This window comes from Lepisosteus platostomus, chromosome 9 (assembly GCF_059453375.1).
Source record: "Lepisosteus platostomus isolate fLepPlt1 chromosome 9, fLepPlt1.hap1, whole genome shotgun sequence".
NCBI lineage: Eukaryota > Metazoa > Chordata > Actinopteri > Semionotiformes > Lepisosteidae > Lepisosteus > Lepisosteus platostomus.
The window spans coordinates 8998649-9025276 of record NC_142619.1 but is presented as its reverse complement, the minus strand read 5'-3'; the positions used below and the strand labels follow the sequence as shown (position 1 = coordinate 9025276).

The window sequence follows — 26628 nt, the reverse complement described above, 5'->3', positions numbered from 1 at the left end:
TCTTTTTACATTTTTAAATTATTCGAAACCAAATGTGAAGAGCCCATAAGTGACAGTGAAAATTGTGTGGAGATTGTGTGAAGGTGAGGGTCAGAAGAGTGGGGAGCCAGACTTACCCAGTATAGTACTTCTGTCCATCCTTCCATGGTGATGCACTGAAAGACTGTAAGCATGGCAAAGGCAAAGTTGTCGAAATTGGTGATGCCTTCATTGGGCCCCACCCAGCCTGGCTCACACTTAGTGCTGTTTTTACAGTGCCTCCCATGAGCTGTGTCAGGGGCACAGGGGGCCGGCTTCTCATCAAGAATTGCCCCTGCAAGAGACCCAGAGAAAGAGAATAGAGTTCAGAATTCTTTACACCATGAGCAGCTCCTGATTGAACTCCTGAGCTGAGAAACACTGAGAGGACAAAAAGAAATGAAAAAAAAGGATACAATTCCAGACTGAGAAGACATGAGCGAACCAAACCTTTTCTGACTGCAAGAAAATATCACTGTCTCTTCCTTCATTCTTAATCAACTGTTCTATTCACTAAGCCACTGATGATAGGATACGAATCTCTACATGCATGTTAAATAAGCTATATAATATCTGCTTATACATGCTTATACAGTATACAGTACAGTACTTTCACTTGTTCTCTTACATTAAACTAGTTAAGTTGATGTATAGTGGACTATTACATTTTTTAACCCATTTACTCCGAATCTCCATTTTTATAATATAAATATCTAGTTTCCTCGATGCTGTCATCCACAATTTTGGGTACCCCAACACTTACACAATTCATATTTTGGTTTATTCATAGAAAAGAGAAAATATCCCTGACTGAGATTGTAAAAACAGTTAGAATAAATTGGATGTCCAGAAAACATACAGACCAAAACTCAAACAAAAAAATAAAATGGTGATTTAATAAGGTATTGAAAGGTTTCTTCCGGCTTGAACCTCTATTATGATTAATTTTTAAAAATATATATTTATAGGGTTATGTCTCCAATGTCAAAGTACCATGAGTTGCTTCACAGACCAAAAGTGTTAGCCTGCAAATAATTCTGAAAATATTTCTTAATATCTACTGTATCCACTTTCAATAATTTTGGAAGTTTGGCACAGGAGCTCACTCAGACACAGCAACCCAGTGCAAAAGTAATGATAAACAACTTACTAATGTCTTTACTAAGTGAAGTCAATGACTGTAGATAGTGCAAGAGATACATATTGTATGTCATATTCAGAAACCATTCAGGACTGTTCTGCAAGAGTAATATGAAGTCTGAAAGCATCTCAATGTACTAACAAAGAATAAAATTATTACATACTGTATAGGAATAACAAATTTCTCAAAATGTAAAATTTTCCCATAGGGCAGACATAATTATAAGCTTTTTAAGAACAACAATAAAAAACTAAACTCAAAACTCAATAAAAAACTTTGTCCAGCTTATTGTATTGTAGAATACTCAGCTGCCTAGTCACATTAATGCAACTGATATTTTAATTCTAACATTACTGATCTTGCAAAGTATCCTATAAAAATCATCGAGATCTTTTAGTGTAGTTTGAGTTCTAAGTGTGACTGAATACTTGATGTTAAGCAGTGAATGAAATGTTGAGTCATTAGGTTGCCTTGTTTGCTGCAGGTATTTGTAAGTCTACTTTTTTTATTGATAAAATTAATGAAAAAATGTGGTAAACATCCCTTTAAATTTTAGTCAAAGCAAATTATTGTTTTAGAGTGGAACTCCTCTCTCAGATAATGGCTCCATTTTGTAATACAGGCCTGCACTCCCAGGTCGCTATGGCAACCATGTGCATTTTTAGTCAGCCTGAATCATCCACTAGTTCTGTATGAACTCTTTATGGGTTATTATCAGTACCCCCTGCCCCTAATTAACACTCACCTTGTTACTCCAGGTATTTACTGTAAGTCTGCCTGTACTGTACAAGGGTGAGTCACTGGGTTTGTCTACCTGGAGTCAAATGCCTTCCTTGCTTGCATCATTGTATTCTGACCCTTGCTCATGTCTTCAGCTTCTTTCCTGGATTCCCCATGATTAGTTCTCCCGTGTATCAACCCAGCTTAGGACTTGGAACTTAAGTTGGAACTTTTGACTTTTCCTTCGCTACAGACTGAGTTTCCCTGTACCACTGTGCTCAGTGCTTTGCTTTCCAATTCTTTTCCACCCATCAGCCTGCTGTCTACTCAGAGCCTTGCATGTGCATTAGCCCTTCAGCATAATGACCTCTGCCCTCTGCAGGTCAGTGTGTACCATTACAGAATGGCCGAGCCAACAGAACTGTATCCAGCAGGCTCTGAAGCCATTCTCCAGATGCTGGCTTCTCATAAGTCTGCTTGAGTGCCCAGCTTATCAGCATTGCTGAGCTGAAGGAAGTGTTGCTGATGCAGGAAACATTGACTGCTGTTCATTCTCTAGCTACAGCATTTACCCCCCACTCAAGTTCCAGATTCTGCTTTGGCTTCTGCTCTTTCCCACCTTCCTTTAGTGCCAGATGGATCCCTGAAAGTTGTAGGGAATTTTTGATGCATTGCAGTATAACATTCTTCCTACAACCCTCCTCTTTTCCCACAGATTTTTTTGTTGTCTGGGGGAATCTCTGGTCTGGGCTTGAGGGCTGTAGGAGAGAGGAAGTCCAACCTGCAGCTATTATCTTTTCACGGACACCTTTTGGCAGGTCTTTGACACCCCTGGCAGTGTATCTGAATCTATTAATTTTTAACTGGGCTCAAAGCAGGGCACCCAACTGATTGCCTACTATGCCATTCAATTCAGGACTGCTGTCTTAGAATGGAGGCGGAGAAAGGAGGCCCTCAATGCCCTTTTCAGAGGAGCTTAAGAACGAGCTGGCCTGCAGAGACCTTTCTTCAACCTTGGAAACCCTCATCAATCTAATGATCCAGCTGGATGCCCGACTCAGAGAACGATGGCAGGAGAACCTTTAGAGCGCACCAGCGGATCCCTCTTTTTGGTCTCTGGCATTCTTCCTCCCTATCCACCACTGACAAGGAATCCATGTAGATCAGAAGGGCCAGGCTCCCATTGACAGAAAGACTTTGAAGTCATAGTGATGGGTTATGCCTTTAATGTGGGGACCAACCACACGGATGCTATGACTGTCCTGTGTTGCCAAGAAATGCCCCAATTCAGTAAGTAAAGATCAGTGCATACTGTGCTGAGGAACCACTTCTACTTCACTTCTACACCTATTAACATTGCCTGCCACACTCTCGTGGAAGTTGGCTATTCGCCTGGGAATATCTTTGGTCCCTTATGCTTTGTTTTCCCCATGTGGAGGTATTGGATGGAAGACCCAAGGTCTGCAGCCATGTAGAAAAAATGTATCCATTGAACATAATGATCCTCTGAATTCAGAAGGATGGCTCCTGGTGTCATGTATCGAGTACCTCATCACACCTCTTGGATTCTGCAAACTTAGCTAACAATATCTTCAGGGACTATATGGACAAATGAATCATTGTGTACATTGATGACACCCTTATCTACTCCAGCTCCCTCTACAGTCATACCCTGAGGCAGGTGTTACAATGCTTGCTGCAGCATCACCTTTATGCAAAATTAGAAAAGTGCGAGTCCCACTAGTGAAGTAACCTTCCTGGTGTACAAAATCTTTTGTACTGGCCCACAAATGGACGATTGCAGTGAAGGACTGACCTACTTACTCCTCCCTTCATGGGGTTCACAAATCACTACTGCTGTTTCATATGGAACTTCAAAGTGGTAGTAATGCCAATTACAGTCCTTAGCAAGAAGAGTCCCGAACAGGGCAGGCAGGGACTTTGAGAAGCCGAAATGCCACTTTTATCTGAGCTCTGCTTCTCAGACACTTGAACCTTTGAAGTTAAAGTTGGGTCCCGTTTTTCTCCCAGTTCAATTTTTCCATCTCCCACCAATCTGGTTTGAAAAATGGAAAGGTCGATACTTTATCTCAGATCTGTTCCCCAGACAAGATTCTCTTGGATCCCCGGATCATAATACTGGCTTTCCACATTTTGGAGGGAAACTGCTGGAAGTGGAAGAGGCAGTTCTGGCAGCACTGGCCTGTGATCCCACTATGGCCAGAGCAATACCATACAGAATTTGGCCACAGCACCAGGCCTGTGGTTCACTCAGGCATCCAACATTCACTGGAATTAATCCACTGGTACATTAGTTGGCGTATAATGAGGTCCAAAACTGAGGGTTTTATGGCAGCATACTCCTTCTGCAACAGGTGCAAGAACCCAAGAAACGCTCCAGCTAGTCTTCTGCTCATCCTCTTTCCATTCCTCGGTGCCCATGGTTCTCAATCTTAGTGGACTTCATCACTGGTCTTCCCCGCTTTCTAGGGTTTTCCATAATCTTTACAGTAGCTGACCGATTCTCCAAGGCTGCATACTTCATCCCCAAAGCCTGGCTACTATCAGCATCTGAAAAGGCTGACATCTTCATCAAGTCGGTAGTCCATCTCCACAGTCCTTCCACCAATATAAGTTCCAACTGTGGCCCTCAGTTTGTTTCAAGGTTCTGGAGCACCGTCACCTTCTGGGAATCCAACAGTTAGACTCAAGATCTAGAGACTTTGTGGTGCCATTTTTTGTTTTTTCAGGATGACTGGATGCATCTGGCGCTGAACTGTCCCAAAATGTCTTGCTTATATCTTCCTCAAGTATGTCTCCCTTACAGTGCCTGTACAGGTACAGCCTCTGCTCCTCAGGCTGTCCCCGGATTCCAGAAATATTCTTGAAAGGGTTTGGCGTTGTGTTCAGGACAACCTACTGAGGTCTTTGACAGGGCAGCTGCACTCCACCAGCTTCTGCTGGAGGACCACTCCACCTTTGATCCCTGGGCAAGTGGTCTGGCTGTCAACGAAGCACCCAAATCTGGCTTCTCGCTTAATCGGACCCTATCGGATCACTGAACGAGTGAATGTCGCCACTTATTGTCTCACTCTTTGCCTGCCAGCTTAGACAAAGCACCTTACAGCCTGTCACATGTCCTTACTGAAACTCCCATGCCCTATTCCCCTCCTGTTGGGGGATCGGAACAAATGCTCTCTACAGCACATCCTGATCCACCACAGGGATTCTGGGTCTGAAAAGTGATTCTGGGTTCCTGCCAAGGAACTGAGCCCCCTTTGCCTGATCTGTGCTTTCCAAGTCAGATACTCAGGAAAGCCTCATCTAAAGCCCAGAGGTCGCCTTTTGAGGTGGGGAGATTCTGTAATAGCCATGCAACTGCAAGCTCACACTTCCAGGTTGCTACCAGGTTTTTCCACAGGGGTCTTTGTCATCAATGAGTTCCGTACAAATTTTTTATAGACAGTTTTCACTACCTCCTGCCCCTAATTAATGGGTAGTCACCATCTTTCTCTTATACTTAAGTCATGCGTGTACTGTACACTGATGCCCCGGCGTGGGGTTTGTTTTCCTGGAGTCAAACGTCTTTCTTGCTATGTGCTTCGCTATTCCTTGCTTGGTTCATTATCCCTGCTTACTTGCATCGATTATACTTTCTCATGCTCTCAACTTCTCTCCCAGATTCTCACCAAGGCTGGTACTTTTCGGTGTCTACCCAGCTTCAGACTTGGTCTGAAACTTTGAGCTTAAACACTGGATTTTCCCACTGCTCTTGGTGCTGTGCTTTCCATTTCATTCTCACCTGTGTCCTTGCTTTCTACTCAGGATTCACCCTGCACCTCAACAACTGCCACCTTCTCCAAGTAAGTGTGTGTCATTACACTTTTAGAATACATCTCTGCAACCACTCTGTACTGTACCCAAGATGGTTCAACTTGTGAAAACAACCCTGCAATAAAGATCTGTTTTATATGGATTGCAGTATCTGCTTTACAATGAACTTATGCACCTGTTTACCAAGGTAAATTTACATGTACTATTTACAGTGCTTTCCCATATGTACTCTATGTCATGCATTAGCTTTGCTATGTCATAGTTTCCCAAAGTGTTTATTGCATCTGCCCATGTGTTCTCATGGTTTCACTATACTGATTCTGATGCATCTCTTTTTTCACCAGAACAAATAGGAAAAAGTCAGTGTTTGTGTGTCAGACGTTACACATGAGAAAAGCACTCACCTGCGATGCCGTCCTTGACAGGTAAACAAGTGCGGTGCATTTTACCCATGAACAGTTCCAGTCCGATGATGGCGTAAATGATGATTACAAAGAGAACCAACAAGGCAATGTGCAGAAGGGGGACCATGGCTTTGATGATGGAATTTAAAACTACCTGGAGACCTGAAAGCCAACAAAGTTAACATTTAGATACGTTTCAGCACCATTGACATCCATTCTCCCTCTGTGTTCACCTAAAACATTAAAAAGTTTTAAAGATGATAAAAATAAAAATATTAAGTTAGTAAAGGTGATCCAAAACTACGATTCTTTCTTTGTCTTCTTTGTAGTGTACTGTAGCTCTTGTACTGAGATGTTCTCAAGACATAAAAAGGAAAAAAGGAGAAATGACATTATACAGTGCATGCAGATTTATGCTTAAAATGTATAAAGGTGCTAAAATATATTTCAAACAGTTTCTGTGACCATCTATTTTCTCTTTGGAGAACAAAAGAAGTTTAAGAAGATTTGAAGCACAGTAAGATACTCAGTGATTCCTGAATTTTTAATAAGGAAAAACTCTAAATTCGCCTGTTGTGTTACTCTCCATGGTTATAGTTATAAATATTAGAGTTTTTAAAGGCACTATCAAATTGGTCATTTAAAAAAAAACAAAAATAAGCAAATAATACGCATTAGAAAGTTATAAGATAATATAACAGTGAAGAAAAACTCAAAAAGAGAAAGGGTAAAACCCCAGTGTCCTGACCAAATTCCCTCTGGCCTTTCCCAATCATGGCCTCCTAATAATCACCATCTACTGTATGAATTATCTTTATTCATTCTCTGTTCTCCTCCTTAGTGAGTGTACTGGTGCAGTTTGACTGCCATTGCATCATCCAGGTGGATGCTGTACATTGCTGGTGGTGGAGGGTAGTCCCCATTATCTGTAAAGTGCTTTGAGTGGAGTGTCCAGAAAAGTGCTATATAAGCACAAGAAATTATTATAAATTATTACAAGAGAGAGAAAGAAGAAATGTGGAGAGAAATGTATAAATGCAATCATGTTTAACCTGTGGAAAAAGAGTGGTAAAGCCAAAGTGATTCTATGCTTTGGTTTGATCAAATGACAGCATGATTTGTGGGAAAAAGTCCTGGGAAAACACAGTACTAGATTTAGCTGTTAATTCTAGGAGTAGCAGAACTATGTATAGTATAATGATCAATGATAAAGCATTGTTTCTGAATATCTTCATGTGACTATACCAAGAGGGCTAAAATAGTACTGTGCAAAGGGAGGACTAAAAAATGAAGGATCCTGCAGATGTGTCTGCTGGGATGTTTGTGAGCAAACTGGTATGGTTATAACAGGACGACTGGTGGGCATGAAGAAACCAGCTGCTGGCCGATGTAGTCTCTTGTGGGCTCTGTAATGCTACAGAGTGCATTGAAGAGTTATGAAGAGGTTGAGAAAATTATGTAGCACAATCATTGACCGTGTGGACACACATAAGAGGAAAATGTCTATAGGTTTGTAAGTTGTCTCATCTGAGGTTAAAATGATCTGCTACCATGGACGTAGACAATGCTTGTGTGACTCAGTTATTTTTTATAGGTGAGCTTTTTTATTAGCTCACCAGAGGTGTCACTGATTTCTCTGGCAACACCATGAGGAATGTGCACTATTAAGTTTTCCATTACTGGGAATGATGATTTTTAGCAGTCTGACTTGAGCTCATCACTCCCCATTCCTCTGCTTCATCACAATATGTAGGAAAGCATAAATGGGTGGGATTAGGATCTGACTCTCTCCCAAATTCCTGTTAATAAAATGCTTAATTTGACACAAATATAAACTTTGTTACATTGAAACTAGGTTAATTCTTATCTTACTGTAATACACTATACAATAAAATACAGTTTATTCAATTAAAACTTTTGGGCAGAGATTGATATAAGAGAAAGTATATTTAATTATAAGTATAAAACATTAACCAATTGTATTGGTTTGGTTTTAATAATGAAATCGAAGAAAACAAATGCATTTTAACCCTTTAACCGGTTTATTTTGAATCCTAAAGCCAAGATTTTATTAATACTATTTTTCAGTCTCTGGTTTTATTGCTGACTTCTCCAATACATGAGAGAACAGACGTTAAGGATTTTAGAATCCACTTTCATCTTTTAATGGATTTAGACAAGATGAGGAGCTATTGGACTGTTTTTCACTCCAGTGAAGTTTATGTTTTCCACAGGGTTTAATAAAACTAACGCAAACTCTGCACTATCAATACCCTGCAATAGAAAACCTACTGACGGTAAGCATAAAATTCAAAGATATTGTGGACTACTGTAATACATGTCTTTCAGCTCTGTTAAGTTAAATCCCTTTGGGCATCTTTCCTGGTCATTAAAAGAGTCCTGACTGCAGAAAACATTTCTGGGAGTGATAAACATCTATTTCTTTGATGTTGTGTTGAGTCAAGGATCTGTAACAAATGGAAACAGATAATCTCTAGAAAATACAGCTAGAGAAATTAATCCGATGTTGGGGTGTGTGTCTCTGAATACAGACTAATCTAGAAAAGGAAGCAACATGAACATTGAGCTGCAATCAGTTTTTTTTTTGCCTGAACCAACAATTTGCTGCCTGCGATAAATCTAAAATATCCCTTTCAGTTGCATTCACCAGAAAGCTTTTGAGTTGTCTGATAATAGTAGAGAGTTTAAAACCCGTATCTTCAATGGGACAGACAAAGCCAGTCCTGGTCCAGACTTCTGCGAGTCCTGTACGCTACAGTATGTTTCATAGATAACTTTTAAATGACTTTGAAATCTAAATGTCCACAGAATTTGGCCTACTTACATTACTTTGTCCGTGTCTCTTACTGTGAATCCAAAGAACGCTCAAGTGGTAAAGTGGAAATTTAAATAGATGTTAATGAGCCACTGAGTATCATTTACACCAGCTAAGATTTTTTTTTTAATTCAGGTGAGTTAACAAGGTCTCAGGTGAAAAGAAGATTAAGATGAAGAAAAATGAGGACACTCTACAAACACTTTACAGCCATTGCATCAGTAGATCATACTCAATATGGTTTCTGTGTATTCTCTTTCACATTGTACACTACTAAAGGGAGACATTGCCCACCAGAAACAGCTCAAAAGGCACCATGCTACTGATAACTTTATGTTTATGACAAAGAAATGCTGCACTCTGGAGATGGGAGACACGGGTATTCTTTCTTGCTGATGGCTTCAGACATTATTACATTCCTTTTTTCTGCATTGGGATATTGGTCATCAGTCTACTTTCTTTTGCTAGCCGTGTCAACATCATATTTTTATTCAGACAATAGTGCTGAGCAGCATCAGTGCAGCAATGCTCAATGTAAGCTTGATTATTAACCCAATCCACCCAACCTTAGTAACAGTACACAGTGCAATTATCAATAAAACTTAAATACTAGAACATATGATCCATCCACCCATTCTCTAACGTCTTTATCCAATTCAGGGTCACTGGGGAGCTGGAGCCTATCCCAGCAAGCAATGGGCACAAGGCAGGATTGACCCTGGATTGGACAGCAGTCCATAACAGGACAAACACAGACACACACACTCACACTAGGAAAATTCTCCCAGAAGCCAGTTGATCTTCCAATATGTCCTTGGACTGTGGGAGGCAACAGGAACACCCAGAAACCCAGGCAAACACAGGAAGAACACACAAACTCTACCGCAGGTCTGAAATTAAACCCAGGGCCCAGCACTGCAAGGCTGCAATACTAACCACTGTGCCCACCTTTGATCATATGTATAGTAACACAAATTGGCTTAAAGGGGGCCTTAGAGATACACAGTATATACCATAGAACTAATCTATGGTACTGTATACTGCTTTATTACTTATGAATTAAGTGAAATTTGACTACAAGTGAGTATGTGTCAACCATGGTTCTTGAATAAACATTCTTTACAATGTGTCACATCTGGGCAGCTGGCAACATGCTGCTCATAGATCCATACTCACTGGGCACCCCAGAAACCAGCCGTAGGGGACGCAGTACCCTGAAGGCACGCAACGCTTTCACGTCGAACCCCGCTGCCTTCCCGCCAATCGGAGTCGCCCCCTCTGCTTTCGTGGCTTGCTCTAAAATAGCACTAAAAAGCCTGAAACGTGAAGAGAAAGAAAATGCATTGATTAATTTTGTACACCTTTTTAGCACATGAGAAAACTATGTACTCTATAATATATTTCAGATTGGTTTCAGATTTCAAGTCTTACAATAAATCTTTATTCTATTAAAGGAACATGGCAATCATTTCTAAATTTCCATTATTTGCTAACAAGGCTTGGTTATAGAAAAGGATTCAGCCTGTTTCTCTATATACTGTATGTGATGTTTTATGCAAAGAATTGTATTCCAAATCCTAATTTTAGAAGGTAATTCATCTGTTGTGCAAATTACAAGGGAATGTACTTTTCCTGATAAATATCAGAAGACATATTTTCTGTTCTGTCCAGCATTATCTCAGTGATTGTCATCACAGCAAGACACAACCTAACTATGTAAACCCAAGCAGAGCAGGTGCTCAATTTTTTTAGGAGTATTTGCATATTTATAAACACAAAATTACAGACAGCAACCTTAACCTCCAGCACTTTCAAAAACCGATAACAATATATTGGTATAGAAGCTACAGAAGTGGAAACTGACATACAAGTTTAAATACTGCAACTTTTTTAGACTAGACAGCCATTTCATAATTAATTCAAATTCAGTGCGACACATGGATTAATGTGCATTTGGATCACAACATGCAGACAAGAAGGCAAAAAATAAAAGCTCTATTGCCATTGCCAGAGTAGAGCACTATTCTTGATTCATTTTTGTACTGTATTCTTCAAGTGCACTATTTTGAGTGCTTTACCTTGTCAATATGGGGACAAAAACATATTTGAATAAAAAATGCCCTTCAGAAGGATGTCAGCTATACTTCAGACACAATGGTTTATCAATTTATATGAATTAGCTATTTCAATTGCCTTTCAATTCAACTCAGCTCTGATAGCATCTCCAGACAGCACTCTTTATTTCACTTGAGTGCTGACAATGACTAATCAGAGTAGGCAATTAAAAGGTAATTTTACAGGGGACAAATAAAGATGTAAAATGTATGTCATAAGTTGGAATAGTATGGTTGCTGAATTTTAAGTGCGAACATTTAAGAATAAACATTTAATTAATAATATAATAATTTAATAACAGTCGATGAATAAACAGGCAATATAAACAGTTTATATCTGAAAGATTCAGCAGGACTACAGCAAAGAACAAAGTAAAAAATATTCAGGTTCGGACACAGAATTAGATTTTAAACCTATACATTTTTTTAAAAACAGGACATGATTAACAGAACATTCATATCGATTGACATGTCTGCATAGAAACTTTTTAAATTATAATTCATTTTAAATAAAAAAATATTCTAATTTGCTAATCTCTATTTCTGAAATGTACTGATGTGTAGTTTTTTAATATATGGAACCAAATAGCTAAAAAAAAACCTGTATTTATGGCCAGACGAGTCTGTTTATTTAATAATTGTTCTTCCAAATAAAAAAGGGGGCTTCCTTTCACAAGTAATGCCTGCGGTCAGAGAACTCTTGTTTATATAAGATCTTTGTCTAGCCAAAAATTTGTCCTGATGAAGGCTTGTTTGCTGAAACACTGACAAGTGTTAAATAAAATGTATTTTGGAATAGAGAGAGTGTGCGTCTGGTTGATTCTACCAGATAAGGAGGGGAACAGAATGGTGACTCAGATGCAGTCAGGTTGCAATTAGACCTCCTGTCTGTCTCTACAGATTTAGCATTTGCAACAGAATCTATGTTCAATTGGGAGGAAATTTGTCTCATATAATATTCTTTGTCTAAAGGAGACCTTGTATTTTACATGCATGTTTATTTTGTGATAGATATGGAGACTTGAAATCAATGGATACTATGATAAGCTTGTACACTGCACTATTATGATCCCATTTAGAACATTGTGTACAATTATGGTCACCATGTTACGAAAGTATATTGCAACTTTGGAATCAGTCTGCAGGACAGTGCAATTCCTAGACTTAAAGAAATGTCATCCATTAACTGAATTAAAGAATAAAGAAGAGTATGAGTGAACCTGATCCAAGTATTCAAAAGCTACTTACACAACACAAGTGACCCTGATGGACTTCTTCAGGGCCAACAGAGACACAAATCAGTGTCAAGTGTACTCAAGTGGAAACTTGCCAAGGGAAGTGTATTTTAAATTGAGAACAAAGCTTGTTTTGTTTTTTTACTCAAAGGGGTGTGGAAGTCTGGAACAAGCTACCTAATTATATTGTATAAGCAGATGTTGTGGCATCACTCAAAAAATGGCTGGAAGAGATCTTCAGATCAATCACTAGTAACCAAAAGAGCTAAATGGGCTCCTTATGTCTCATTTCCTTAATTACAGCACATACTGTACTGTATTATGTCATGTTATGTTCTGTTTCTTTTTTTACTCCCCTCCAATGCGGGGGTCCATTTTTGGAGGTGGGTGTGTCCCTAAATTGGGTCTCTCTCTGGATTGGCTGAAGAGAGCGCTCAGGTTTTAAACGCTGGTACGGGACGGTTCAGGAGAGGGTGCGTGGAAGAGAGGTGTTAGAAGAAGAAACGGTGAAAACTCGAGATGTATCGGATTTGTTTTCTTGGCTTTGGTGTAGGGTTGGGATTGGAGTTGCTTTCGAGTTTTTTTTAGTTTTCCGTTATAGCTTAGTTTAGATAGACTAGACGGATATCTCGCTGAAGACTTTGCTTTGGCTTTGCCACCCCCTTTCTCGGGAGACAGGTTTAGAGGGTATTGGTTTGTAGAATAGTGTAGTGTTTTTTTTTGTGTATTTCAATCCTTTTAATCCCTGGCTCATATGTTAGTCCCCATTCGCCACTAGACTGATCCATATTGGGGACGTAACAGTCATAATCATTTTTAAAAGAGCTGAACATGTTCAACGAGAGACTAGGTCTTTATATATAAAAACTTATAGTTTCAGTTGTTTGATCCCCCTTGCTTTGCATGCAGCGTTTAGGTATAGGTCTATGTTAACCAAACAACCGCAGAAGATTATTATTTTTTGTATCACCATCCAGCCGAAGCACCCTGTAACATCACAATACATTGTCCAAATATTACACTCAAACTTTCCACTTGAACTGCTGTTATGAAGAATCACCATTGTTGTCATCCAGAACAGATGTAAGCAAAAAGTGTTCAATGAATTTAAATAGACACTACATGCATTATTTATTATCACTCGATACATGGCAATACCCTGTTCTATGACAAGACAAGTACCAGCCCTGTGTTTAAAACAAGTGATGTGCCACTGTTCAGCATAAACATCCATTCATCCATTTTTAGCCACTTAATAGGTAGGTTAATTGGTATCTGGGAAAATTGGCCATGATGTGTCTGGGGCACCCGGAGCCTCAACCGGCAGTATTTCTTTGGACTGTGGTAGTAAATTGGAGCACCCAGAGGAAAACCCAGTGGACATGTGAAGAACATACGAACCCTGTGCAGAAACTGTAGCACCCCAGGTCCATGCACCAGGACCTCAGTACCTGTGAGGTAACATTGCTAACCTCTGCACCACAGTACTGCCCAACAGTATGAACATTTTAATTGTGACATCTATAGAATACTTAGGAACAAGTAATAGGTTTATTCCATGCTGAAAAGAGAAGAAAGAGAACACAACGTTTCGGCCGTGGAGCCTTCTTCAGGTGTGAAGCCTTTTTCAGCCTTCTTCTTCAAGCCTTCTTCAGGCGTCACACCTGAAGAAGGCTCCACGCCCGAAATGTTGTTTTCTTTCTTCTTTTTACAGCATGGAATAAACCTATTACTTGTTCCTTTGCAGCCTATGCATGCTGACGCAGCTACCCACCTGAACTATAGAATACTTAGATTTAAGTGATGAACATAAACATATGATACAGTACCATATGCAACTGAGAAAATGAATTGTCAAAAGGAACTTGGCTTTGGACACTGGGGAAGGCTGTGTGTTATAAACACTGAGTACAGGAGCTCCTTTCAAGTGTTGTTATTTTGTGTGGCTGATGTTTTCACTGCGAATGAAGATATTTTTAACTAGACCTCTGCCAACTGGAAAGAGCCTCTGCTAACATTAATGCCTCCAAACTCCATTTAATGATCTACAGTAAACAGAGTTTCGTATTTTTTATGAGTGCCTCCAACACACACTTCTTTATTTAGATAGGGTATTGTATCTTTATTTCAATTTTATATTTCTGCTGTAAGGTTATTGAATACATAACACAAACAAAAGTGGCATTTATGTAGTACTGTATGTACTTATAATAAATTAAAGCAAGTTATACAGTATTTATTGGAAATAGTATTCCCACACCAGCTATCAAATGACACAGGTGGTAGAGAACACTTTAAATATGCTTTGACCAAATGCTATTTGGATAAGGTAGTTTCTAAATGTTACACTGTTTGTACTATACTTTCTCCAAGCACATTACTATTATTGTTGTTATTATTAATAATAATAATAATAGTATAGTGCCTTGTATGGGATGCCTGTCAGTAACAGGACACACACAGACACACACTCACATAAGGGCCAGATTCACAGATCCAATTAACCTACCAGAATGTCTTTGGACTGTGCAAATGGAACGTGGAATCAGAAGCACCCTCAAGAAACCCACGTGAACACGAGGAAAACATGCATGCCCTATGCACCCCAGGAATTTTAGCAGAGATAAATGTTCAGCAAAGGATAAGTTATGAAGTGGGCACATTGCAATTTAGGATAGGCTATGTGTACTGCACATACATTCTACGAAGTATCAAGAGCCTCAATAGCAAAGGTTTTTTGTGCTTACTTCCATATTAGGCTCACAGTATTTAACGATGTGTATACAGTTTTGGATGTGAGTTTCTGGATCCTGTAACTTTCAAAGTACATTTAGAAACTGAATAAGAACTCATTCGAATAGCCCAGAAGAATGTGGTGTAACACTAATTCCTTTGTTGTTATTTTGGATCTTCGTTCAACTCATATCATTTTAAGAGACATTTAAATGCCTCTTTATCTGAATTTCCTGTGTTTTCTAGGGAAAGCAGAAGAGCTAATAGATATGATATGCGCTCATTTCAAAAGCGATGAATACAAAACACCTCCTTTACGAATTTTAATAACCTTGAGTTTCATCATGAAAACACTTTCTGGAATCCTCTAGAATTTAAGTTATTAAAAGTAATCTGCATAAGAAAATCAGAAAAATCTTTAAAAAGAGAACAGTATATATCTGGTTCAGTTAGTTAACATGCACAAATGTATTGCATCTCTTAGTACAAATGAAAAAAATGTCTGCCTGACTGAGTTAAAAGAAACCAGACGGATTAAACTGTGCCAAACTTTCTTGATGTAAAAGCTATGCAGGAAGGAAGAATTGACCAATACCAAAACAAAGGCTTAGCCACGGGGATACTAATATCGGCTTGTCTGGCACTGAATACCCAGTTCTTAGATTCCATCTAAAAATACCCCATTGCTGAAAGGCCTAATTGCACTGTTTTTACAAAATTGTAATGTATGTACTCTCACAGTGAATTACATGTTTCACCAATGCTAGGTCAGTTCTGTTTCCTTTCAGTGCCACATCCTGGCAGTGATGAAACCACTGAGTAGTGTAATTTATCCTGTCTTACAAATGTCAACATTACATTATGGAGTGCAACACTGACCCCAAAGTTAACCTTACTTGGGATACTATGTGCACAGCCCTGTTTTAAATACTTGTCATTATTAGCTAAAACTTTTCATGCCAAATGATAATAATGTGTTTTACACTAGATATATACTGTAGAAGGGGACACACTTTATTCATACAATAATTTCATACTAATGAGATGAGAGATAAAATTAGACTCCTGTAGAATGTGAATATTGTAATTCAAGTGAACAAGAAGAGAATAAAGCCCATGCTTTGCTCAAGAGTGAGAGTGAAGAAAGAGAGGAATTTACATTAGACTGAGTCTGGCTTGCAGTAAGGAAATGTAGAAAGATTTGGAGAAGAGAATGACTCCCAGAAACTCAGCAGAAGTAGCAGGAGGCTACTGTATGTTTTCTCCGAAATGGGGTGAACTCTTAAATTTGAAAAGACGTATAGTGGAAAGATTAGAGTGTAAAGAGCCTGGGCAAAGGAAGAATTAATAAGAAAGTAATCCAAAAGATGAAGAACTGAAGGGAGTAAGGGAGTTCATAATTATTTACAGGAATACATATCTAACTTTTTGGGACTGCTGTGGTGCCTGAAATTGAGATGGGCAGCAGAGAAAAATGTATTTATAGCGCCAACATGCTCTGAAGAATTCCTAGAAGTTTGGTGGCATTAAATTTAAAAGTACTAGAAATATGGGCTTTTGTCAAGTGTTTCTGCCCATCACAGAGGCAAATCAAGTGGCTAGCATGATTGATGGTTGTGAATGCAGGGAAAAATCAGGCCTGGGGAGTAAACTCTTAATTCCAGGAGTTAAAGAATAATGCAGAGCTGAGAGATAAAAGATAAGCTGTTTTATTTGCTGAATGTTGATGTATGGCTATAACGAGAGGGTATTGGCATTGGTATTTAGTGAAAATAGAAATGAGAATGGACCGATTATGAAATCCTTCTTTATGTCTTTGAGTAAAAGAGAGTCCACAGCAGCAGGATCAGAAAGTGCTGATTAGAAGCTGATGCAGACAATTGAAGAGGAGGGGAAGTGGTCCAAAAGAAAGCGGGACAATGGGGAGTTTGCTAGATGCTGACCCCCAAGCCACAAACTGTAACCCTGAGCCAGCACGTCACCAGGATACATGTACGTGTTTGAGTGATCTGTCACTGTTGGCTTGTAGAACCCCTCTGGGCTGGCGTACTGTACTGTACTGGTGTACTGGTGATCCCCTTTTGAAGAAGCCTGTTCAGTCCCAAAAATGGTTTGTCACAGAGGTATTAGTCAGCAAAAAGATCTTCATTTCCTCTTCTCCTGGGGAACAACAGTTTTCTGTTCCGTTGGAAGTTGCCGGAACAGACAAACTTTTGTCAAACTCCTCTTAGTTTCCCTGTTCTCACCCTTGCAAATTACTGTATCAACTCTTCCTTTTCATGCCCTGGAACCCTTGGTACACTCTACTGTACCTGTTGAATACAGACAACTCTGTATTGTTCCTACTCTGGGACTACTGGGACACTCATCTGGACTCAGCCATCCATGGGCAGTCTTTCCTTCACTGGAAGATACATTTTCCCTATCTCATCAGAGACCTACATGTACTGGTTCGCCATACTCATCTTAACAACTGGCACCCAGTTTCTAACTATAAACAACACTAATCTACAGTACTATCATATAGAGATTAAGAAGAATTCAAATTAATCCAGGAATACATACTAGAAAAAAAAACAAATGTTAAATTATCTCTGGATCCATCTTTCTTTTCTAAATCCAATCCATAACAACATCCTTGCAAAATCCTTTAAAAAATCTTACAAAATCCTTCATTATCGCTCCCTAACGTTTCAAACCTAAACTGTAGTTTGGCTTACACTGCAGGCTTGCTGCTGATGTTAAAGCAAAGCAGTTGTACTCTTGTGCTATCTAAAATCTCTACAATTCAGGATACCATTAACACACTCTCCCTCACTGAACTGCGGGAGCTTAGACACTGTCCCCCTGTCCTCTGCACCTGATTGATGATACTGATACTGATACTGACTGCTGCTACTCCTGAGGAATGCCCAATTTTGCACAGGGCCAACCAGATGTACTGTACCCTTTTCATTTGAGTGAATCAAGGAAGGTGTGTCCAATTTACTCTCTAGAAATAGGAGGCTTTAACCAAGCCTCAGCTTGCTCCATCACAGGAGGCAAATTTGGACAGCTCAAAATCCAGTGTAGACATTTAAGGGTCAGGAGAGGAAAAGTAGTCATCATTTCGGGGGAGTTCGAAAGTTCAAAAGATCGATCCATATGGAGGGAGAATGAACGCCTAACAAAGCTGCAGATATAAAATAAGCAGCAGTTAGAGCTTCTGCAGTCAAAATGATGGCAGATCTGTCTTCCTCCTCTGAAGATTTTTCAGTTTTGATGTATGAGAATTGGAGATGCGGAAGGGGTGACAGAAACAGTAGGAGACACTGGAGGTAGGGTAGCCAGAGATTCAGAGAGTGAGTACTATAGTGAAGGATGAGAATGAGACAAGTAGGTGATGCAAACAATAGTATGCAGACTAGAAATGAGGGGATGGTAGATCTTGTTATGGGGTGCCTCCCAGGAAAGGTGGTGTTTCCACTGTTGTAGACAGGCATCAAAGCAGGCAGAGAATTCTTTATGACATTTATAAAACATGAAGCTGCCAAAGTGAACAGCAAGGTTTGGTATGATAGACGTAATCGTTCAATTAGCATCCTAAGTCATGGAATACACAGTATAATTCCCTATACAGGCATTCTTATGTGCTATATATATTACATATGGAAGCATAAGGAACTTGTGAGTGAAGGAAGATGCAGCAGAAAGCTTTGGGCTGGATGAGCAGTTGAAAACTAGATGGACTATGGAAATATTTATCATACTGGTGCACTCTATGAGATTTTTGATGTCTGGGAATGATAAGCACGGATTTAAGGACAGTAGTGACGACTACCATGATAAGTTAAACGTCATCCTGCTGTTTTTAGCAGGTACAGTACTGTATAGTGAGAGAGATGATTGCATTGTGAAGAGGAAAGGTGGAATGAGACTTAAGCTTTAATGCTGGGAATTGGGACATTGTGAAGGGTAGATAGAGACCAAGGAGTCAAATTTGAACAGTATACATGTGGATGCCTATTCTGAGAGCTAATCCTGAAGCAAGTACATTTAGAGAGATTGGAAGGTAGAATCAGGCATTTCTGACCAGGTTAACTTCTATGGAAAATGAAGAAGTGGCAGATACAGTGGCCAATTGAGGGAGAGAGCTGTTTTTGAGGCGTGAAGGGCATGGCTGGCTTTGGCTGGCTATGGGAAAGATACAGCACAGGGGCAGATTCATCTGCTGGAAGATTTGGGAGCAAAGTGATATGGCTGGAAAAGGGAGGCAGCCGGGCCTGAGGAAACCAGCTTCTAGAAGATGCAATTTCCAGCGGGCTCTACAATTCCACAGAGTGCATTACAGAGTTATGAAGTGATTGGAAAACTTGTGTAGACGTTTGTCAAGTAGGCATTAAAGACAGGAAAACAAAATCTCCTCATGGGAAAAAATAAACCTCTGGGGGTCTAGGCACAATGATCGCTCTCCTTCACATAGTGGGATATATACTGTAGGATAGAGTAATTTTAAATCATGGACATTCTGTGGATTTTAACTCAGGCTGAATTTCAGAAGCTCAGAAGATGCTTCCCAGACATGGAAGCAGTATCCTGAGGCTACCTGTTCTGAGGTTGGCTTTAGATAGCAATGTGCGATGGTGTAGAAAAAAGTACTGTAGATAGAAAAAAAGTAGATAGAAACCACTTACTGAATCTTGCCAGCAAGCAGGGAAGCCGACAGAGAGGTTCAGAGTGATATAAAAAGAGACCAATAGCTTAGAGCTGATAGCTTCAGGCATTAAATCTAAACACTCTGGCCTGTCTGGTCTGTTTAAGCACATTGTGCTTAAAAACGTGGGAAACTGGAAGCCATTGCTGCCACTTCTGTGCATGAACCAGGTGCTGGCACCAGGGCAGTGAGACAGGTGAATGAGGAGCCCGGGCCTGGTGCAGAGGGAGGGAGCAGAACAAGCGGGAAATGTGGAAAAGGGAGAGACAGGAAAGAGGAAGTTGCTGGCAGTGGTTGTTCCTGAAGTTCAGGAGAACAAGAAGAAAAAGTAGGCACTATGGCAGGCGCAGCGAGCCAGTTGCTTCCCATGGCGAGGTTACAATCAAACAGCTGCTTGTTCAAGACAGTGAGAAAGGTACTCCCCTCCTGGCTTGAAGGACGTGAACCATGGTTGGATCACCACGCTGTGCTAGGATGGACAGAGAGGAGATGAGATGTGAGCTAAGTGAGCAGCATGGGAGAGCAACAAAAAAGTAGATCTACAGTAGAAATGCAGCTTTTGAGAGGAACGTCAGTCGTTTACTAGAAGAAACACTGAATGTAAGAGAGATGTACAAAGGAAAATTCAGGAGGCAATATATATGTTGTAGGAAAAGGAGTGGTAAAGGGTGGGATCTGACCTTCCTCCCGAATTTCTGTTAAAATCCCTCTATATTTACAAAAATAAAACAACCTCTCTATCTCAGATCTGGAGACTTATTCAATTCTACTCAAATTGTAGTACACATAAATTGTCAACATTTACATTTTAATAACAATAAGTTCAACACTTTATTTCTAGGGTTGGAGTCCATTTTAATTCTTCAATTCCAGTTCCTTCTTTCAACACAACTCCCCCTTCCATCTCTTTTGGAACAGTCACACGTTTGGAATTTAGAATGGGGTAGTGAAAAAGATTAGCTGATTTTAACTTTGCTAATTTCCAGCAAACATACACTTTTCAGTATTGCAGTCTTCATAAAAATAAACACTGCTTTTAAAGGTTTCTCTAATATGAGTAACATTGGAACACATTTCATAGGTACCATGCTTTCCTTTCTAGCTATTTTCTTTGAAAAGAATAAAAGAGTAATTAAGAACAATTTATACCTCAAAGGAAACAGAAACTGTAATATTATAACCAAGCAAATAACATGAACATACCTGTAGGCCTATAGAAAACTGCCTAGTGTAAATTGCCTGGTGTGGTTTTTGAGGCAGTCTGTAGAGAAGTAATGCCCTGCCTGTTGGTTTTGTGCAGGTTAGGTAGCATTTACATAAATTAGAAATAAATCATAATGGGAATTTATGTACAGATAACAAATTACATTTACTTCTGAGCATTCTGAACAACACTGCTGTGTTGTTACGACCTCCACTGCGCATTCAAGCAATGATTACAATAGATTGGATTTAATGCGCACAAGCCTTTAGAACCATACAATATAAATACAAATGAGGGGCTGACTAGCAGAAAACTAAATCTTTCAAAAGCATATATTATTTATTTTGTTTAAAATTAATGTGTATCCCAATTAAAATAAAAAAGCAATCATACTAAGACATTGCAATCAAATAATAAAATACTAAATTAATCCAGCCTAAAATGCATTTTTTCTGTCTGTAACTACTTATTTTCTCTTTGAATTTCACCAAATGGGTTTTAAGCTAATATTTCCATCAACCATCATGCCGATTTTTTTGCTATTTTCCTATGAAAGCATAAACGGTAGCCTTCATAAATGTATAGATACCTGACTCTCAAAAAGGCAGGACGCCAATCTACAAATGAGTACTGTATCTGTAACCACATTCTACACTATTGCTGCATTATGGTACTGTATACAGAATAGTGATGTTTGCAATTCACATTACTGGCATTGAGGTAAATAAAAAGCAAAAAACTCTACAACCATGTACTTCTATCATACATAAACGGTAAAAGCATGTCTTACATCAGAAAAAGAGAAAAAAAAATAACTTCAGAATTCAAATGCAACACAGAAGAAGAACACTTTTTCATTAAACCCTCAGTCCAAAACAGAATTTTCTAGTCTCTTATAAACTTTGTTAATTTTTGACAGTCATTTATACTTTGGGAGACCAAAATTTGGCTTATATTCTTACTGGAAATTTGATGGTAGTAAAATATTATGAAAATGTGTTTTTTGCTTATGTAAAGTCTTTTTATGTGTATTTGTATACACATTAAGCTGATATCATTTCCTAAATATTTAAATCCAGTTAAGAGTGTGTGAGTCACAGTGGAAGTAGCGTCTGTACTCACAGTTCGCATGGAGCTGGATTTTACAGATGTACAGTACAGTAGATGCCTGTTGCTGTCAGCTGTGTTCTGGTTATGCGATATGTAATCTGTAGCTGAGGCCGAGACCCTGGAGACAGTACGGTCATGACAGACATGGCTAGCCCAGATGCCGCATGCTCAATTTAAAGATTTCATGGTATTAACATTAGTGTCACTGGAAACTTTGCTCTGAGCTATTGCGTAATTACCAGCACATGCTCCAGAGAGCACAGCTCACAATGGCAGAGTGTAAACTGACTGCAGGCACTGTGCTGTCTTGCAGAACACAGATGTTTGGGAGCTTCATTACTGTAAGGGTACAGTGTAAGGCTCAGAGGCCTGCCACATGCATACAATATGACTTTTTTTCTCAGACCTTTTAGTATAAGTTAAAAACTGTAATTTGAACCCTTTATGCATTGTATTAATTTTTGGAACATTATGATGAACATTGACAATCCGACTTCAAGAGGTATTAAACTCTATAATGTACAGTAATTATAATTTTTCTTAGATAAAATTATGCTTCAATTTATATCTTCTGGTTGTGAAAGATGAAACTTCATAAAAAAACAAAAACAAAATCCAAAATACCTCATAAGGACAATTTTACTGTTAATAAAAGCAATAGGCAATCTAAAAACACACTGTGGAAAACCTGGATATGATAAATGTCATTCCACGCCTGATGCGTTTTAAATGTGGTATTTCTATTTAAAGATTGAATTCCTGATTCCCTAGTGCAGCAGACCCAGAGTTCTCTTGTCTTGAACACTTTTTTGGTGACCTATGAGCTACATTGATATCTACTGTATTTTCTTTACCCCAGGTTATAACAGTAGACACATCAATGGATATAAGAAAGTGATGTTGCGCAGGCTAATGATCCATATTGTTCCAGCTCAAAGGCATCACTCCATCACTCCTTAGAGGTACCACAGGACAAAGTAAAAGCCACACTAGGTCAGCAAAATTGTCAACATTCATTTACTGTACATCTAAAAAAGAGCAAGATGAATCTGACACTGGAGTCTCATTTTTATCATATACCACACCCCTAACCCTGTTATCCTGACATTATTTATGTTTGCAGTTTTCATCTGTTTTTATATGCCACAGCTCAAACCATTTGGTCCTTATCAGCTCTGTTTTAAAGTGTCTGGATATGTGAGATTCATTTGAAATGGCAACGTTTACTAAAGGTTGTGGAGAGTACAGGCAATTTTCTCCCTTACCATTTTTGGTTACTTGCTTTCTTCATGCCTGTGTTTGCTCAAGAATAGGCTGTTTTGCATTTCAGTTTAAATTTGTGGGAGGGCACCTCTCTGTAGAGCTGTAGCAACTGAATTTCTTTTAGGAGAGACAAGGAAAGCCCTAAACAAAATGAGAATGAAGTAGAAGGTCTACCACACTATTCCATATGCATTTTAATTACCCAGGTAATTTAATATACTGTGTTCTATTATAGTGTCTAAATTCATCTTCTAAGACTCTAGTCTTAATTTTAATGAAACACAAGATTAGTACAGTCTTTTTTATTGTCTTTCCTCAATAAAAAGGTAAATTTGAACACATCCTGGTACTGTACTGTACCTACAATATCTGTTCAGTTTTAGTACTTCATGTAAAATGTACTTGAGCACTGAATCTAATGGTTCATATAAAACATACTGGCAAGGACTGTAGTGCCGCTGTAACATAGCTCTTTTCTCCTGGGTAAGACTCAAGGCCAGTGTGTCTTCTATGTGGATTTTGGATGGTCTCATTGTGTCCATATGTGTTTTCAACAAGGCACTATGGTTTCCTCCCTCTGTCCAAAGACTAAAGCTAAACCAGGGTAATTAGAGTGAATCCAGGTTAATCCTCTGAGAATAGAACAGCTACAGAAAAGGAATGGTTGGATATAATATGTGGCTCTATTGTGCCTCATTGTGTACATTATGTGTACAATTGTTAGGTAAAATAACAAACATGAGAGTAACTATAAAGTCCTCACTTAAAATGTCTTACTGAGTTACTGAGTATAAAAAAATCTGGCCATTGCTAACAGGCTTCTCAGAATCAGTGTGATGATTCACCAGGATAATTAGTCTTTTCCAGATATATCTGGGGAACTGAAACATCATATTCGCTGGGGGTTACTGTACTTCACTACCTCATTGTTTGATGACATTACTCATTATGCATTTTGAAATATTTTTATATACTGTTAGAAAACATTAATCTAAGGAGACATTTGTTGTCTTATCAATTAGTGTTTTCTTCAACAGATTTCTATTTGGCTTTTCAATAGCGTGTGCTTTTCCCTTTTGTTGTGTGCTTACCACAAGATATGGGTTTCTAGTTTACTATGGTCTCCAAATCAACCAACCTCTTTGCTAGGATTAAGGAATTTCCATCACTTGGTAAGCTAAAATAATTAAAATTGCTTTTGCATTAAACAGCAGAGAACACATGGGGATCTTATTCAAATATTTTAAAAATCTCCACTGGATGCCTTCAGAGTCAATAATGAAACACGTATCATAGGATGCAAGCAGAAAAAGGAAAGTGTATTAAAAATTGAGAACAAGAGTGAATAAGGCAATTCTGTGCACATAGGTTTGTATGAAGATGGAATGAGTTACCTAGCTTTATTACAAAAGATACAGTAAGTGATCTTTTAAGAAACTGGATGACTGGATGAGATCCTGAAGTCGGTTTTCTACTAGGACCTACTGTAAATGAGCCAAATGGTCCAAAATGACTACACTCAGTTTAAATCTTTCTTATGCTTTGTAATGTTTGTAATTTAGTCATTGTCAGCATATATAGTATCATTCTTCCAGGAACAACGGGGAATGACAGATCAAGTCTATCTCAGTTTTCTCAACCCACAATGCACCCACCTGCCCATAGCACATTACTGTATGAAGATGTTGTACTCACCCTACAACCACAATAATAAAATCTAGTAAATTCCATCCATTGCGTAGGTACGCATTGGGGTGGAAGAGAAGTCCATAGGCTATGACTTTCAAAAATGCCTCCACTGTGAATATAATGAGGAAGAGATATTCCACCCGTTCCTGTGAGAGAAAGAAAAAGAGAGGAAGGTTAGAGTTTCTGTGGAAAGCCCTTCAGATGACAAAGTGCCAAAATGAAGCAGGGGGCATACAGATGAGACTGCCCAACACCCAGAACATCGCACCCAGACAAATGTGCAGCGTTAGAGGCAATTCTGTTTTGTGAACAGTCAGTGGAGTGTATCTTCATTGGTATTTCATCACAGTTTGGTTCACTGTGTCTTCAGCTCACCACATTCACTCCTGTAACTGCATTTTATACTATATTTCGATCCAAGTGGAATAAAACACTGGGATAAAAAGAAACCTTTCTAAATTCTGCCTTCCCCAGCCCCTATTTAGGTTAGTGTTATTTAATTAAATAGACCATCACAATATTCTATTTCCATACTCCACAAATTACACAAATACCCACACAACTTTTGACGCTCAGAACTTTCACTGGGGTATGGATTGTCAGAACCTTATATGACTTTCCTAGCATATGACATAGATTCATTTTATAAATGAGCAGTGAAATATTTAGGAAATAATAAAAAAGAAACCATCCTAATATCAGCAATAAAGAGAAACAATTAGGAAACTGCACCATGCCTTGTTAAATATAGTTAAATGGTTTGTGTTTGCCAAAAATATTATATAAAATTACTTATGTGACAGGCTCCCTGTTTGTCTTAATGTCACATTAAGAGAGCAATTATGCATGATTTATAAATATGTAAGAGCATCTGTCTTAATCACTGTGGTGCAATAGTAGTACTGCTAATGTCACGGATTATGCTATATACAGAATTGACTAGTAAATAAATCATGCAAAAAAAGTGCTAACAAAAAAGTGGTACTGTACAACAAACCCAGCCACTTTACTACTGATCACGTCATGCACCACTGCTAATTTACCTATCCAAAACAATTCAAATCTATAGTTATGGTTAAAGAAGGAGTTTATATCAGTAATAATAATTGTTCACCAGATGATGCTGAATGTCAAGGTCCGTGACACCAGCACTTCAATACTGTAGTGTGGCAGACCAACCTCCATTTAAAACATTCAATATTAATATTCAATATTAAGAACTTTTGCCAAAGAAATATGAATACACATAGGGTTTTCAGGTAAATCCCTATGATCCAAGTCTGAGAATTGAGAATGCTGCTAACTGTACAGTATGTCCATGATTTCCCAAACAGCAGTGTTCAATTGGCATCGCAGTTCTGAGATCAATGCGTATGGATTCTTGCAGCAATCTGGCAAGTGGTGACTTGGGTGGAAAAAAAAAAACATGCTGCACTTACAAAACTTAGGTGGGTAAATAAAAGAAAAAATACCAATAAGAAAACACAAATAGGAAACCACCTAAGGAATTGTAATACTTTGTTTTCTCATTTTTAATAAACTACCTTGTGGCAGAGTAGTTATGTTCTCCACTTACCATTCATTTCCACTTATTACTTTCTGCCAGCTGTTTTTTAATGTTTTTGAATTACAAA

At 38.8% G+C, this 26628-nt stretch overlaps 1 protein-coding gene across 10 annotated transcripts in view; it reads right to left on the bottom strand.

Annotated features, from left to right (window-relative positions):
* The window catches only part of cacna1c (calcium voltage-gated channel subunit alpha1 C), a 431114-nt gene that overhangs the window by 129443 nt on the left and 275043 nt on the right, over nt 1-26628 (bottom strand). For all 10 annotated transcript variants that reach the window (XM_088646820.1, XM_088646811.1, XM_088646814.1 and 7 more), the window contains exons 4-7: nt 25001-25140; nt 10130-10269; nt 6118-6279; nt 117-313 (exon numbers count right to left, since the gene is read on the bottom strand). In XM_088646820.1, coding sequence (XP_088502946.1) covers nt 117-313; nt 6118-6279; nt 10130-10269; nt 25001-25140 — 639 coding nt within the window. The remainder of the gene's footprint in view (nt 1-116; nt 314-6117; nt 6280-10129; nt 10270-25000; nt 25141-26628) is intronic.